The sequence below is a fragment of the Myotis nattereri genome (assembly GCF_964212035.1).
Source record: "Myotis nattereri genome assembly, chromosome: 15".
Taxonomy (NCBI): Eukaryota; Metazoa; Chordata; class Mammalia; order Chiroptera; family Vespertilionidae; genus Myotis; species Myotis nattereri.
In genome coordinates this window covers 40,890,791-40,906,487 of record NC_138090.1, presented here as the reverse complement: position 1 = coordinate 40,906,487, position 15,697 = coordinate 40,890,791, and the positions used below count along the sequence as shown (strand labels likewise).

General features: G+C 47.2%; 1 protein-coding gene and 1 pseudogene across 4 annotated transcripts; one reads left to right on the top strand and one right to left on the bottom strand.

Annotated features, from left to right (window-relative positions):
* Positions 1 to 4,912: 4,912 nt before the first annotated feature.
* Positions 4,913 to 5,245, top strand: LOC308530595 (FUN14 domain-containing protein 1-like; annotated as a pseudogene). Its single transcript has one exon. The product of its transcript is annotated as an FUN14 domain-containing protein 1-like (transcript).
* A 7,992-nt stretch (positions 5,246 to 13,237) lies between these two features.
* LOC308530222 (gamma-secretase subunit APH-1A-like) lies at positions 13,238 to 14,365 on the bottom strand (the record flags this gene model as incomplete). Of its 3 annotated transcripts, XM_081106746.1 has the most annotated exons (3): positions 13,238 to 13,302; positions 13,633 to 14,017; positions 14,216 to 14,365. In XM_081106746.1, the coding sequence occupies 3 exons, from the start codon at positions 14,363 to 14,365 to the stop codon at positions 13,238 to 13,240; spliced, it is 600 nt and encodes a 199-aa protein (XP_080962872.1). The 3 variants fall into 3 exon arrangements, with proteins under 3 accessions (XP_080962872.1, XP_080962871.1, XP_080962873.1); XM_081106745.1 differs by having other exon boundaries at positions 13,633 to 14,365; XM_081106747.1 differs by lacking the exon at positions 13,238 to 13,302 and having other exon boundaries at positions 13,622 to 14,080; positions 14,252 to 14,365.
* Positions 14,366 to 15,697: the final 1,332 nt, after the last annotated feature.

Genomic DNA, 15,697 nt, shown 5'->3' with positions numbered 1-15,697 from the left:
CATCTTTGAGAGCAGGGAAGTCAATCAGCATATTCCCCCCTTATTGTCTGTGGGTGCCACCAACTTTTGCATCAACATGAGGGTCAATTAGCATATTCCCTCTTTATTAGATAGAATAATAATCTGAGAGAATCTCAAACTCCCCAAATCTTAGAATAAGGGATACCCCAAAATTTAGAATCCAAGATTCTTCTACATTCATCTTTACAGATGACATCACAGCTTCTCTGTGGCTACAAATCTATTGTACAAAGATGAGGTTTCTTTTCACCAGGCATCACAAATCATTTTCACTCATAGCTTGTGAGGAAGAAGCCAGCTGGGGCCAGCTTGGCTCCTCCAGGTTTGAGGTTGGTACGCACACACACACACACAGAGAGAGATGACAGAGAAGAGGAGGTGAAGTTAATCCCCATAATCCCAAAGCTAACAGAGAACACGGGTGTGACTGCAAATAGTGCCAGAGTCCATGAGAGGAATCACCTTTCATCCACCAGCATTATTCCCAGGTCGTACTTGAACAAACCTGTGCTGTTCACCCGACTCCAGACTTTGGAAGGGCCACTCCCCAACTAACAACTAAGCGCAGCTCAGCTCTCAGCTGAGATCGGGCACCTGGGGTTTAGGAGAGGCAGGGGTGAGGGAAGGCAAGGGTACAGGGTTCTTGCCCAGGCTTTAGCAGTCCCTGTGTAATCTTGGGGATGATGATGGCCACAGCTCCCTCCTTTGCAAGTCTGCTGTAAAAACTAAAGTGGGACCAGATGGCTAAAAGCTTGGAAACTGCTAATGGCTACAAGTACTGTTTAAGCACCTTTAATTTTTCAATTGACTGAATCCTTGCAATAACCCTAAGAGTTAGATGCTGCTATTATCCTCAATGTACAGATGAGTAAACAGAGAAATTAAGTAACTCTCCCAGTTACTTAATTAATTAATGCTTGAAGTCAAGACACAGGCTTCCTGCCTGGCCAGTGTGGGCAATGGTTGGGCATCAACCTAAGTACCAGAAGGTAAAGGTTCAATTCCCAGTCAGGACACATACCCAGGTTGCCCATAGGGATGTGCAGGAGGCAGCCAATAAATGACTCTCATTATCAATGCTTATATCTCTCTCTTCCTTCCTCTCTGAGATCAAATATATATATATTTTTTTAAAGACATGGGCTTCCTGCAGGGTGAGTGCCTGAACAGGGCACCAGAGGCATCTGAAGTGCTGATAAACATGTATTTCCTCATCTGGGCAGTGGTCCAGGGAGTTACTCAACTTGTGAAATTTTATTGAGTTGCACCTCTACAGTATATGTAGGCATCTTTATATACTACGTATTATATTCTCTAAAATGCTTAAATATACAGGTAACTACAAAAAGGAAATAATTATAATATTTATTGTTTTGAAGAAAACTAAATCTAATAGGAGGTGTGGCAGTGGGGAAAGATTGTGGAAAAAGCACAGTAAACAGAAAATAAATAAACAGTAGGAATAAACCGGTATTTCAAGAAGTAGAAACAGACTATCCCTGCCAATGAATAAACCTACAATGATCCACACTCACAGATTGATTAAAAAATGAATATCACCTGGCCAGTATAGCTCAGTGGTTGAGCATTGGCCCATTTACCAAGAAGTCGCAGGTTTGATTCCTGGTCAGGGCGAATGCCCAGGTTTCAGGCTTGATCCCGAACAGGGGGTGTGCAGGAGGCAACCAATTGATGTTCATGCATTGATATTTCTTTTTTTGTTTTGTTTTTTATTAAATCTTTATTGTTCAGATTATTACATTTGTTCCTCTTTTTTCCCCCCATAGCTCCCCTCCGCCCAGTTCCCACCCCACCATCTGCCCTTACCCCCCCCCCCACTGTCCTCATCCCTAGGTGCACAATATTTGTCCAGTCTCTTCCCGAATATCCCACACCCCTTTCCCCTCCAATAATAGTGAGTCCGTTCCCTTTTTATGTCCCTGACTCTATTATAGTAACCAGTTCATTCTATTCATCAGATTATTTATTCACTTGATTCTTAGATTCACTTGTTGATGGATGCATATTTGTTGTTCATAATTAGTATCTTTACCTTTTTCTTCTTCCTCCTCTTCTTAAAGGATACCTTTCAGCATTTCATATAATCCTGGTTTGGTGGTGATGAACTCCTTTAGCTTTTTCTTATCTGTGAAGCTCTTTATCTGACCTTCAATTCTGAATGATAGCTTTGCTGGATAAAGTAATCTTGGTTGTAGGTTCTTGGCATTCATCACTTTGAATATTTCTTGCCATGCCCTTCTGGCCTGCAAAGTTTCTGTTGAGAAAACAGCTGACAGTCGTATGGGTATTCCCTTGTAGGTAACTGAGTTTGTTTCTCTTGCTGCTTTTAAGATTCTCTCTTTGTCTTTTGCTCTTGGCATTTTAATTATGATGTGTCTTGGTGTGGTCCTCTTTGGATTCCTTTTGTTTTGGGTTCTCTGTGCTTCCTGGGCTTGTAAGTCTATTTCTTTCACCAGGTAGGGGAAGTTTTCTGTCATTATTTCTTCAAATAGGTTTTCAATGTCTTGCTCTCTCTCATCTTCTGGCACCCCTATAATTCTGATGTTGGTACACTTGAAGCTGTCCCAGAGGCTCCTTACACTATCTTTGTACTTTTGGATTCTTTTTTCATTTTGCTTTTCTGGTTAGGTGTTTTTTGCTTCTTCGTATTTCAAATCTCTGCCTTGATTCTTGCGCTCCTCTGGTCTGCTGTTGGGAGTCTGTATAATATTCGTTATTTCTTTCCGTGTATGCTTAATTTCTAGTTGGTTCTTTATCATAACATCGAGGATCTCATTAGATTTCTTGTAGATCTCAATAAATTTATTGGCGGCTTCTAGACAGTTGTTGAGAGACCTTAAAAGTGTGGTTCTGAACTCAATATCCTCCATTGACAGTTTTGTCCTGTTTCTTTGTCTCCGCATTTTTTATGCTTTCTTGGTGCACCCCCTAGTGGTCTTTGTTCGCAGTCTTGTTGTAGTTAAGCCTTGATTGTTGTAGTTAATACTAGGGGGATTTGACCTAGGCCAACTGGCTGTGAGAATCAGATGTGTCTGCAGTGGGAGAACTTCTGTCCTCTAGGGAGGTGCTAATCTAGCCGTTGCCTGAGGCTATCTGGCAAATGGCTCTGCAGAGGGCTTGGGCGGGGCGGGTCGCACGGGATCAACAGAGCGGTGGAGAGAGCAGTTATGGCTGCTCTCAGTCCCGTCCCCAGAGGCTCTGCCTCTCAGAGTCCCAGCAACCACTGCAAACCTCGGAGAGAAAGCTTCCCTCGCATTCCGACTGATGCCAGACAGTCCCACTTCTCCTGTTTGAGTCTGGGTCTCTAGATACTCGCCCAGAACTGGAGCTCAGAATCTGAGACTCCCTCCCGATTGAAAACGACAACCGCGCCCTCAGCTACTAGCCCGCTCCACGCGCACCTCCGCACTTTTGTATTTTCCGCACTGCGCCTCCTCTGAGTCTTGTTTGCTGTTCTCTGCCCTTCCAGTTGAAGAATTTCCCCTCAGCCAGTCTTCCTGTGGTTCTGGGCGATGTCCATTCTGTCTTTTAATTGTATTTTTGAAGTGGTTGTTCGAGGCAGCTAACTGCAGTGTTTACCTATGCCGCCATCTTGGTTTCTCCCCATGCATTGATATTTCTATCCCTCTCTGTTCCTCTCTTTCTAAAATCAATAATCAATCAAATATTTTTTAAATAAATAGCCTGGGCAGCATTGCTCAGTGGTTGAGCATCCAGGAGGTTATGGTTTGATTCCCAATCAGGGCACATGCCTGGGTTACAGGCTCAGTTCCCAGTCAGCGGTATAGGAGAAAGCCGATTGATGATTTTCTTCATCATTGATGTTTCTCTCCCTTTCCCTTCCTCTCTGAAATCAATGTTTTAAAAATAAAATAAATAGATTTCACAAGGCACAGGAAGGAAAAAGGAAATGAAGGGGAGAAGATATACCAGCCTAATAGTGTCTCTTGAAAGAAAGACAGTGTGGCTGTGTTTCTATAAGATAGAATTGACATTATGGCAAAAAGAGATTATTAGGAATAACAGGAACATTGTGATGAAAGGAGTCATGTGCCAGAAAAATATAAAAGTCCTGACACATAACAACAGAGCCCTAAAGTACAAGATCTTCATTTACGCATTAGTAATCAATAAATCAAACAGACAAAAAAATTAGTAAATGTATGAAATATTTGAAAAAGATACTTATTTAGGTTTATCCACACAACCACCATAGTACTCTAAATTCTTAAGTAAAGAATCACCATTAATTTCAGGCACACATGGAAATTTTACAAATATTAGCCACACACTAGGCCAAGATACAAACCTTAATAAATGCTGGAGAAATAATGTCTTAGATAATACAGTCATCTACATTGCCCCCCCAAAATAGAAATCAATAACTAAAAAAAGATAAAGGCTCTTAAAGTAGTGGAGAGAGATGCTCTGGCCTGATGGCTCAGTTGGTTGGAACATCGTCCAGGGCACCAAGAGGTTTAAGGTATGATTCCTGGTCTGGGCACCTACCTGGGTTTTGGAGTTTCAGGTTTGGTTCCTTGGTCCAGGGACATATGGGAGGCAACTCATTGATGTTTCTCTCTCATCTCTCTCTCTCTCTCTCTCTCTCTCTCTCTCTCTCTCTCACACACACACACACACACACACACACACACACACACACACATATCCTCAAGGAGGTGTTTTGTTTATTTAAGTACAGGATGAGATGAGGGTGGGCACGGACCACTTTCAATACAACTGCAGGCTACAGTATCACGGCAAACCAGAACCCCCCTCACCAAGAATATGAAAACCAAGTGTTGGATTTAGCTGAGTTTTCATGAAGACATGACTGGTGGAATGGTGTTTGGGGTCACAGTCTGGACCAATGGTAAAAAAAAAAAAATACTCAGCAGCCGCTCAGATTGTAATGGGCAGAGTGACATGCTGGTGTGCAGGATTTTTGTTTCAGAAAGTTGGAAAATGTGCAGCAACCGCAGCAGGTGGTGGTGGTCTTCTCTTTCAGATTGCTAGTCACAGCAATTATGTGCAGATCAATGAAAAAAAAAGTGTAAACAAAGAAAATGACAGATTGAGAAACGAGCAAATAAGGCAGAATCCAAAATCAACAACATAATTGAAGAGGCAACAGAATTTGTCAAACAGAACATTGCGATATCCAATGGGCATGGGAGGCTTTTTGCTAGGCCTTGCGTCATAAGGATATGAATGTTCTACCTGTGAGAAAAGAAGTGGTGGCCACAAGATATTCTCTCAACATTACATGCCACCAGACTCTCTAGGGCAGTGATGGCGAACCTATGACATGCGTGTCAGAGATTACACGCGAACTCATTTTTTTGGTTGATTTTTCTTTATTAAATGGCATCCTATATAATAAACGGGTAATATGCAAATTGACCCTAACAGCAGAATGACTGGTCACTATGACACACACTGACCACCAGGGGGCAGACGCTCAATGCAGGAGCTGACCGTTGGTGGTCAATGTGCTCCCACAGGGGGAGCTCTGCTCATCCACAAGCCAGGCTGATGGCTGCCAGCACAGCGGTGGTGGCGGGAGCCTCTCCTGCCTTCTCAGCAGTGCTAAGGATGTCCAACTGCAGCTTAGGCCTGCTCCCCGCTGGCAAGGGGACATCCCCCGAGGGCTCCTGGGATGCCAGAGGGATGCCTGACTGCCAGCTTAGGTCTGATCCCCCCGGGAAGCGGGCCTAAGCCAGCAGGTGGACATCCCCTGAGGGGTTCCAGACTGCGAGAGGGCACAGGCGGGGCTGAGGGACCCCCCTGAGTGCACAAATTTTTGTGCACCAGGCCTCTAGTTTAAATATATAAAATAAATATCAAAAATATATATCTTTGTTTTACTATGGTTGCAAATATCAAAAAATTTCTATATGTGACACGGCACCAGAGTTAAGTTAGGTTTTTTCAAAATGCTGACACGCCAAGCTCAAAAGGTTTGCCATCACTGCTCTAGAGCAACAAGAAACAGCTGGCAGGAAAATATCAAACCCAACTCAGCATTTTGCCATCTGAAGTTTGGCAAACTAGCATCTGCTGTAAAACAGCCCATATCGTATGTGTGCAACAGTATCCTGAGCAAAGCATGGCTTTCAGTTATTTAAATCAAGGGTCCTTCATTGCGCTTTATAGTATATTGCCAATAATTAACATTTTGAATTATACCTTCAACACTAGGGCTGACTTATTTTAAAAGATATGTTTGCACCCTAACTAGTTTGGCTCAGTCGATAGAGCACCAGTCTGCAGACTGAAGGGTCCCAGGTTCATTCCGGTCAAGGGCATGTACCTTGGTTGCGGCACAACATCCTCAGTAGGGGGTGTGCAGGAGGCAGCTGATCGATGTTTCCCTCTCATCAATGTTTCTAACTCTCTATCCCTCTCCCTTCCTCTCTGTAAAAAATCAATAAAATAGCCCAGAGAAACCAAGATGGGGGCTTAGGTAAACACCAGAAATTGGGAGAAACCAAGATGGCAGCATAGGAAAACACCAGAGATTGCTGACTCGCACAACCACTTCAAAAATACAACTAAAAGATGGACTGGACATCATCCAGGACCACAGGAAAGCTGGCTGAGTGGAAATTCTACAACTAGAAGAGAAAAGCTTACAGAGACTCAGTGGAGGTGCGGTGTGGAAGTAAAATACAGAGGTACAGAGGCGCATCCAGAGAGGGTTGGCGGCTGAGGACATGATTGTCTTTTTCAATCGGAAGGGTGTCTCTAGCTCTGGACTCCAGTTCCGGGCGAGTCTCTGGGGACCCAGACTCATACGGGACAAACTGGACTGTCTAGCATCGGTCAAAACTGGAGGGCAGCTTTCTCTCGGGGGTGCTTGCAGCGATTGCTGGGACACTGAGAAGCAGGGCCTCTGAGGGCAGGACTGAGAGCAGCCATAACCACTCGCTCCACCCTGTTGATCACCTGGGACCCCGCCCTGCCCAAGCCATGGAGGGTTTTGCACATGAAAGGCCTGGCCCTTTGCAATCTGATAATTACCTAACAAACTACAGCTGTCCCAAGGACCCAGGGCAACTTGCATTGTGTCAAAGCTGCCTCCTGCTGAATAGCCTCAGGCAAAGGATAAATTAGCACCTCCTTAGAGATCCAGTAGCCAGTGTGCCCAGTGGTCAGAGTGGGACCATCCAGATTGCAGCTCCTCAGATTCATAAAGGACACACTCAGGGGGCAGACTCAGTGAGCACCAAAGCCCCATTGAAGCAGGTCTTGCCCTGGAGGGGTGTCTCCAGCACAGAAGTTCTCCCACTGCAGACACAGCTGATTCTCACAGCTTATTGGCCTGGAGGTCAAACCCTCCCAGTGTTACCTAAAACAATCAAGGCTTAACTACAACAAGATTGTGCACAAAGACCACAAGGGGGTGCACAAAGAGTGTCTACCTCAGGTAATTGGGGAGGCTGAGCCACTGGGCACTATAGGACACCTAACACAGAAAGCCACTCTATTGACACAGAGAAGCATAAAAAAATGCGGAGACAAAGAAACAGGACACAAATGACAGAAATGGAGGAACGCAAACTACTGGATATAGAGTTCAAAACCACACTTTTAAGGTTTTTCAAGAATTTTCTAGAAACCGCCAATAAACTTATTGAGACCCTCAAGAAATCTAATGAGACCCTCGAGGTTGTGATAAAGAACCAACTAGAAATTAAGCATACACTGACTGAAATAAAGAATATTATACAGACTCCCAACAGCAGACTAGAGGGTCGCAAGAATCAAGCCAAAGATTTGAAATATGAAGAAGCAAAAAACACCCAACTGGAAAAGCAAAATGAAAATAGAATCCAAAAATATGAAGATAGTGTAAGGAGTCTTTGGGACAGCTTCAAGCGTACCAACATCAGAATTATAGGGGTGCCAGAAGAAGAGACAGAGCAAGATATTGAAAACCTATTTGAAGAAATAATGACAGAAAACTTCCCCTGCCTGGTGAAAGAAATAGACTTACAAGTCCAGGAAGCGCAGAGAACCCCAAACAAAAGGAATCCAAAGAGGACCACACCAAGACACATCATAATTAAAATGCCAAGAGCAAAAGACAAAGAGAGAATCTTAAAAGCAGCAAGAGAAAGAAACTCAGTTACCTACAAGGGAGTACCCATACGACTGTCAGCTGATTTCTCAACAGAAAGTTTGCAGGCCAGAGGCAGTGGCAAGAAATATTCAAAGTGATGAATGCCAAGAACCTACAACCAAGATTACTTTATCCAGCAAAGCTATCATTCAGAATTGAAGGTCAGATAAAGACCTTCACAGACAAGAAAAGCTAAAGGAGTTCATCACCACCAAACCAGCATTATATGAAATGCTGAAAGGTATACTTTAAGAAGAGAAAGCACAAGAAAATGGTAAAGATACAAACTATGAACAACAAATACACATCTATCAACAAGTAAGTCTAAAAATCAAGTGAATAAATAATCTGATGAACAGAATAAACTGGTGATTATAATAGAATCAGGGGCATAGAAAGGGAGTGGACTGACTATTCTTGGGGGTGAAAGGGGTGTGGGGGATGCAGGAAGAGACTGAACAAAAATCGTGCACCTATGATTGAGGACAGTGGCGGGGGGTGAGGGCGGAGGGTTGGATGGGAAATGGGTGGAGGGGAGCTATGGGGGGAAAAAGAGTAACAACTGTAATAATCTGAACAATAAAGATTTAATTTTTTTCTCTTTTTTTTATTATTAGTTAAGGTATTACAAATGTGTCCTCATCCCCCCTTTAACCCCCAACCTCCCCCACACACACAAACTCATGCTCCCATCCCCCCGTTGTCCATGTCCATTGGTTTGGCTTATATACATGTATACAAGTCCTTCTGTTGATCTCTTCCCCTTACCCCCGCCCTCCCCTACTTTCCTTCTGGGGATTGATAGCCTGATCGCTGTTTCTCAGTCTTTGGGTCTGTCCTTTTTCATCAGTCTATGTTGTTCTCTATAATCCACAAATGAGTGAGATCATGTGGTATTTATCTTTCTCTGACTGGCTTATTTCACTTAGCATAATGCTCTCCAGTTCCATCCATGCTGTTGCAAAAGGCAAGAGTTCCTTTTTTTTTACCGCAGCATAGTATTCCATTGTGTAGATGTACCACAGTTTTCTAATCCACTCATCTGCTGATGGGCACTTAGGCTGTTTCCAAATCTTAGCTATGGTGAATTGTGCTGCTATGAACATAGGGGTGCATATATCCTTTCTGATTGGCGTTTCTGGTTTCTTGGGATATATTCCTAGGAGTGGGAAAAATCGTGCACCTATGAATGAGGACAGTGGCGGGGGGTGAGGGCGGAGGGTTGGATGGGAAATGGGTGGAGGGGAGCTATGGGGGGAAAAAGAGTAACAACTGTAATAATCTGAACAATAAAGATTTAATTTTTTTTTAAAAAAGAATTACAAAAAAAAAAACAAAACAGAAATTGCTGCCTCCCACAACCACCTCAAAAATACAACTAGAGGAGACAAGATGGTGGCGGAATAGGCAGACGCGTCCCAGGGTTTGTCCTGGAGCAAATGGAGTGAGCAGCTGAAACTAATAACACCCACTCCGATTTGGCCAAGTATACTCAGCTGGTGAGACAGTTTGCAGCTGGGAAGGGCAGAGTTCCCCTGGAAAGGTAAAAACCAGGGACCTGAGCAGGAAAGTTTGCCAGACCTCTGAGCCCAGAGCGTCAGAGGGAGACGGAACAGCACACAGCCGCGTCTCTTGGGACAGGCACAGCCCCTGGCTGTGGAAAAGAGATCCACGGGACTGTTAGCGCCGGGAGATTTGAGATCTGGGTTCTGTAATTACGGAGGACTGAGCCTAAAGGGGGCAGCCTGAAGCACTGACCAGACCATGCAGTGCTGTAGAAGAGGAGCTTACAGAGACTCAGCCTTCCCCATTTCTGCAGCCGGCGTTTGTTTGTTTGTTTGTTTTCACTGAACCCTGTTCTTAGGACATTTTGGATACAGACACTCACCTGTGCTGAAAAGCAGAAGGTGCAGACGAGTGGAATCTGGGGAGAGGCTGGGGAGAGAAGGGGGGCCAGGAGAAGGGGCAGCAAATTGAGTGCTGAGACACCCCTGAGCCCAGGACCTGGGCAGCCATTTTCTCGTAAAGTAATAACCTCACCCCTCCCTCCAGCCCCCAGGCAAGGAATACAGCCACACCCAGATTCCATCCTGAATGAGATGAAGGATTAAAATAATCTGATTAGTCCCTGGGAGTTAACAGGGTCTGGCCTACAGAGAGGCTTTCAGTCCCAACAATGACAACAACAACAACAAAATCACAGACATTCCAGAAAACTGGGATCTTAAACCATCCAAAGGAATGACATTTCAATTTTTCATTTTTCATTTTTACTAGGGGCCTGGTGCACAAAAATTTGTGCACTCAGGGGGTGGGGGGGAGGGAGGTCCCTCAGTCCGGCCTGTGCCCTCTCTGAGTCTGGGACCCCTCGGGAGATAACGCCCTGCTGGCTTAGGCCTGCTCCTGGGTGGCAGAGGGCAGGCCCAATCCCTAGGTGCAGCCCCTGGTCAGGCTCAGAGCAAGGCTGATTGGGGAGTTGGGGCACCGCCCCCTGTCATGCACAGAGCAGGGCGGATCGGGAGGTTGCGATGCCACCCTCAGTCAGGCTCAGGGTAGGGCCGATTGGGGGGTTGGTGCACCGCCCCTTGTCACACTCAAGGCAGGGTTGATGGGGAGGTTGCGGCGCCACCCCCTGTCACGCACAGAGCAGGGCCAATGAGGGGGTTGGGGCGCTGCCCCCTGTCACGCATAGAACAGGGCCCATCAGGGGGTTGAGGAGCTCCCCCCGTCACGCACAGAGAAGGGCCGATCAGTGGGTTGGGGCGCTGCCCTCTATCACCCACAGAACAGGGTTGATCAGGGGGTTGGGGTGCCGCCACTGTCACACTCAAGGCAGGGCCGATGGGGAGGTTATGGCTCTACCCTGTCACACACAGAGCAGGACCCGTGTGGGGGGCAGGGTTGAAGCGCCTCCCTCTATGACCCACAGAGCAGGGCCTATCAGGGGGTTGGGGCGCCGCCACTGTCACACTCAGGGCAGGGCCGATGGGGAGGTTATGGCTCTACCCCGTCACACACAGAGCAGAGCCCGTGTGGGGACGGTTGGGGCACCACCCTCTATCACCCACAGAGCAGGGCCGATCAGGGGGTTGGGGTGCCACCACTGTCACACACAGAGCCGTAGGGCGATTGGGGGGTTGGGGAGCTCCCCCCATCAGGCACAGAGCAGGGCTGATCAGGGGGTTGGGGCGCCTTCCCCTGTCATGAACAGAGCAGGGTAGATAGGGAGGTTGTGGCCTCGCCCCCTGTCACACACAGAGCCACAGGGCGATCAGGGGGTTCGGGTGCTGCCGCCTGTCACGCTGATCCCGGTGCTGGGAGGCATATTACCCTTTTACTATATAGGATAGAGGCCTGGTGCATGGGTGGGGGCCGGCCAGTTTGCCCTGAAGGGTGTCCTGGATCAGGGTGGGGGTCCCCACTGGGGTGCCTGGCCAGCCTGGGTGAGGGGATGATGGCTGTTTGCAGCTGGTCACACACCCTTCAGGGTGGGGTCCCCACTGGGGTGCCTGGCCAGTCTGGGTGAGGGGCTGAGGGCTGTTTTCAGTCTGGTGGGTGACTGAAGCTCCCAACCACTCCTTTTTTCTTTTTTTTTATTCTGGGCCACCTTTAGCTCTGAGGCTTGGCTCCAGGGCTGCTGAAAGCAGGTATCTGGTTTGTTTGGGTTCTATAATCGAAACACTGTATCAACTCCAGCTCTGAGATCCTAGCTGGCTGAAAGCGGGTTTCTGGGGTTTTGTTTAGCTTCTATATTTGTAACAATGTTTCAAACTGCAAGCTCAGAGGCCGGCAAGGCAGGCAGGGAATGTTGGTTTCCTCCATCACTGAAGCAAGCAAGCTTCATGTTAGCTTCAAGCTGCCTGGCTGCCGGCCGCCACCTTGGCTGACAGTTAATTTGCATATCACCCTGATTAGCCAATGAGAACGGTAGCGGATGTATGGCTAATTACCATGTTTCTCTTTTATTAGATAGGATTATTATTTTGTTAGCTTTTTTTTTTTTTTTTGCTTTTTGCTTTGATCTCCTTTTTCTTTGTTCCTTTATTTCCTACTTATTTTCACATTATTTTTTCAACCACGTGAGCAGCAGACACGTGAGCAGTGCGCTCTTTTCTAGGGAGCATCAGCTCCGTGAGCAGCCTGCCTCGAGCCTAAGAGCAGCAGCCTCATGTGGCCTGCCCCTGTCCAAGGAGCAGCAGCTGTGTGAGCAGCCCGCTTCCCCGTCCAAGGCGGAGCAACCACGTGAGCAGTCCGACCTGTCCGAGGAGCAGCAGCCGCACGAGCAGTCTTCCTAGGTCTGAGGAGTGGCGGCCCTGTGCAGCCTGCCCCCATCCGGGGAGCAGCAGCTGTGCACACCCTGCCCTAGTCCAAGGAGCAGCAGCTGCACAAGCATCTTGCCCTCGTCCAAGCAGCAGCAGCTGCACGAGCAGCCTGCCCAATCCGAGGAGCAGCAGTTCTGCAAGCAGCCCAGCCCCATTCGAGGAGCAGCAGCAGCCCAACCCGGTCCAAGGAGCAGCAGCCACGTGAGCGGCCCGCCCACATCCGAGGAGCAGCAGCCCTGAGCAGCACGTACCAGTCTGAGGAGCAGAGCCCCAACAGGAGGGATGCTGGTGGTCAAGGAGGTTAAAACATTAGTTCCAGTAATACCAGTTCCCAAACATGCATTTCCTTTCCTATCCCCCATGGGACCATGGAGAATAGGGGACAGATAGGAGCCCAGCTAGAAGTAGCAATTTGAGGAGGTTAGGAGAAGTCCAACATAACTCCTCCCTTTTCCTTCTCAAAAAAAAAAAAAAAAAAGAGGAAAGAAAAAGGCAGTTTTGGGTCTTTATCACGCCAAAAATGGTTCCCCTCAGACCTGAGAAAAAGACCAAGAAGTCCAGTCTGGGGTGGGGATACTGGGAAACTCGGAGCTCATCTAACCTTGCGCCGCCAATAATTTCACCTTCATGGTGATGGCTAAGCTAGGCCCCTTTTCTCGGCCACCTGCACTGTCCAGAACTGGAGATGGAGAAATACAGAGGGAGGGGATCACCCCAGGCACAGGGGTTCCCCCGCCCCAAGGTTCCTTCAATCCTCAGGTGGGATGCGCAGGGCAGAATACACCATCACCTGACTGTCCTCCTGCAGTTGGCCTGCAGAGGGGAAGGGAGGTGAGTCTTGGGCAGTGTGGAAGCAGAGCACTGACACATGGAAAGTCCTGGGTAACAAAGGGGTCCCCAGATGGTGGGGATAAGTGCAGGCTCAAACCCACCAGTCACTGACTGGCTGACCCCAGGCTGCTCTTGGTAAAGCCTAAAGGTCACCAATGGACAAAGAAAAACCGTGAAGGTGGTGGGACAGACCGACGAGAAGGAGGCAGAGAGTGGTGAACAGTGGGCCGGGGCTGGGGCTGGGCTCAGTCATGGGCAGTGGGCAGACAGGTGGGATGTGTCAGGTGATCAGTCCAGGTAGTCAGTCCTTACACGAGAGGCTGCGCTGGATACTTCGGAGGGACCCTTCAGCTGTAATAAAGGCCCAGAGCCCCATGGAAACCGTGACTGCATAGATGGGCAGCAGGCTGGCCTCGTACCATGGGTTCAGGAATGTCAGTCCTGATGTCAGTAGGTGACTCCCAACCACCAGGCCCAAAGTCCAGTACCGTCGCCTCTCACAGGCGTCAAAGAACACAACTCCCCAAAAGGTATGAAGCAGGATGATGGCTGCTGTCAAGAAAGCTGATGTCAAGAAGTAATAGGGTGAATCTCCATGGATCCCAACCACACCTGGCCCAAGTGCATCAGCCAAAATATTGATAACAGAGAAGACACCACTGATGATATCGAAAGAAAGACCAAAAACATAGGCCATCTGGCGGATGGAGATGGGTGATCTTCCGTCCTCACTCAGCGATGCTAACCCCTCACCTGCCTTCTTAAGCAGCTTGTAGTAGGCAAAGTGGAACATCTCCTGTAGAAGGACAGAGACCGCAGCACCAAAAATCAGGAGGCCATACTGGAGCCGGGCATCTGATGGGTCGGTCACATGGACCAAGATGAACCAGACCACAGAGGCCAGGAGCAGAGAGACCAGCCAGAAAAACGCCCCTGCGACCAGGATGATGACACGAAGGAGGTCCCCAGCCACAGTAATCAAGAAGAGCGCAAAGGCAGGGCCAAAAGCGACAAAAGTGCACCTGAAAAACACTGTGGCCCCCATTGCTGGTCAGCTGGGGGCAGGGTGGAGGCCTGGCCAAGAGAGGCAAATGGAAGGAGCACACCCACCAGAGAGTCCGCGTGGGGTGGCGACACGACCCCGTAAGGGGCACGGTGCAATGTCACCCCCGGGCCCCGGGGAAGGGGAAGGGGGGGCACTCAAAGAGGGAATCTTACAGGCTGCAAGAGAGAGACGCAAATTTACATACGAGGGATCTCCCTTTATTTATTTTTTTTTATTTATTGCTTAAAGTATTACAAAGGGTATTACATATGTGTCCAGGGATCTCCCTTTAGATTATCAAATGATTTCTCGACAGAAACACATCAGGCCAGAAAAGAATGGATGGAAATTTACAAAGTGATGCAAAGCAAAGGACTGAATCCAAGAATATTCTATCCAGCAAAGCTATCATTCAAAATTGAAGGGGAAATAAGAAGCTTCACAGAGAAAAAAAGGTTAAGGGAGTTTATCACCACCAAGCCAGCAATGCAAGAAATGCTAAAGGGACTGGTGTAACAAGAAGAAATAAAAAGCTAAGAAAGAAAACAGGCACAAAAAATAGAAATGGCTACAAACAAGTACCTTTCAATAATAACATTAAACCTAAATGGACTAAATGCTCCAATCAAAAGACATCGAGTGGCTGAATGGATAAAAAAACATGACCCATATATTTGCTGTCTACAAGAGACCCCACCTCAGACAGGGCAGAGTGAGATGATGTATTCAAAATATTGAAATAAAAACATTTACTTTATTCAGCAAAGATGTTATTCAGAAATAAAGGAGAGCTAAAGACTTTACTAGACAACCAAAAGGATTACGATCAATGCCCTGGCTGGTGTGATTCAGAGGTCAGCCCATGCACAGAATGGTTGCAGGTTCAATTCCCGGGTTGGAGGCTCCCTCCCTGCCCCAGTAGGAGTGCATGTGGAAGGCAACCAGTCGATGTGTCTCTCTCACATCTATGTTTCTCTCTCTCTCTCTCTCTCTCTCTCTCTCTCTCTCTCTCTCTCTCTCTCTCACACACACACACACACACACACACACACACACACACTCCCACTCCTTCAAAAAAAAAAAAACACTAAAAGAAAGATACGAAAAATATTCTCAGGTGAGGATTAAAAATATAAAAGGAGGGAGTTCATTATAACTAGACCTGCCCTACAAGAAATGCTAGAAAGTTCTTCAGACTTAAACGAAATGACGCTAACTAACAACGTATATAGGGTGACATCAGATGAATGGCAGCATGAGAGAAACCCTCCATCTCTTCCTCTGAAACTTCAACCAGTTAATCAACTATAACTCAACAAAGGATTCCCTACT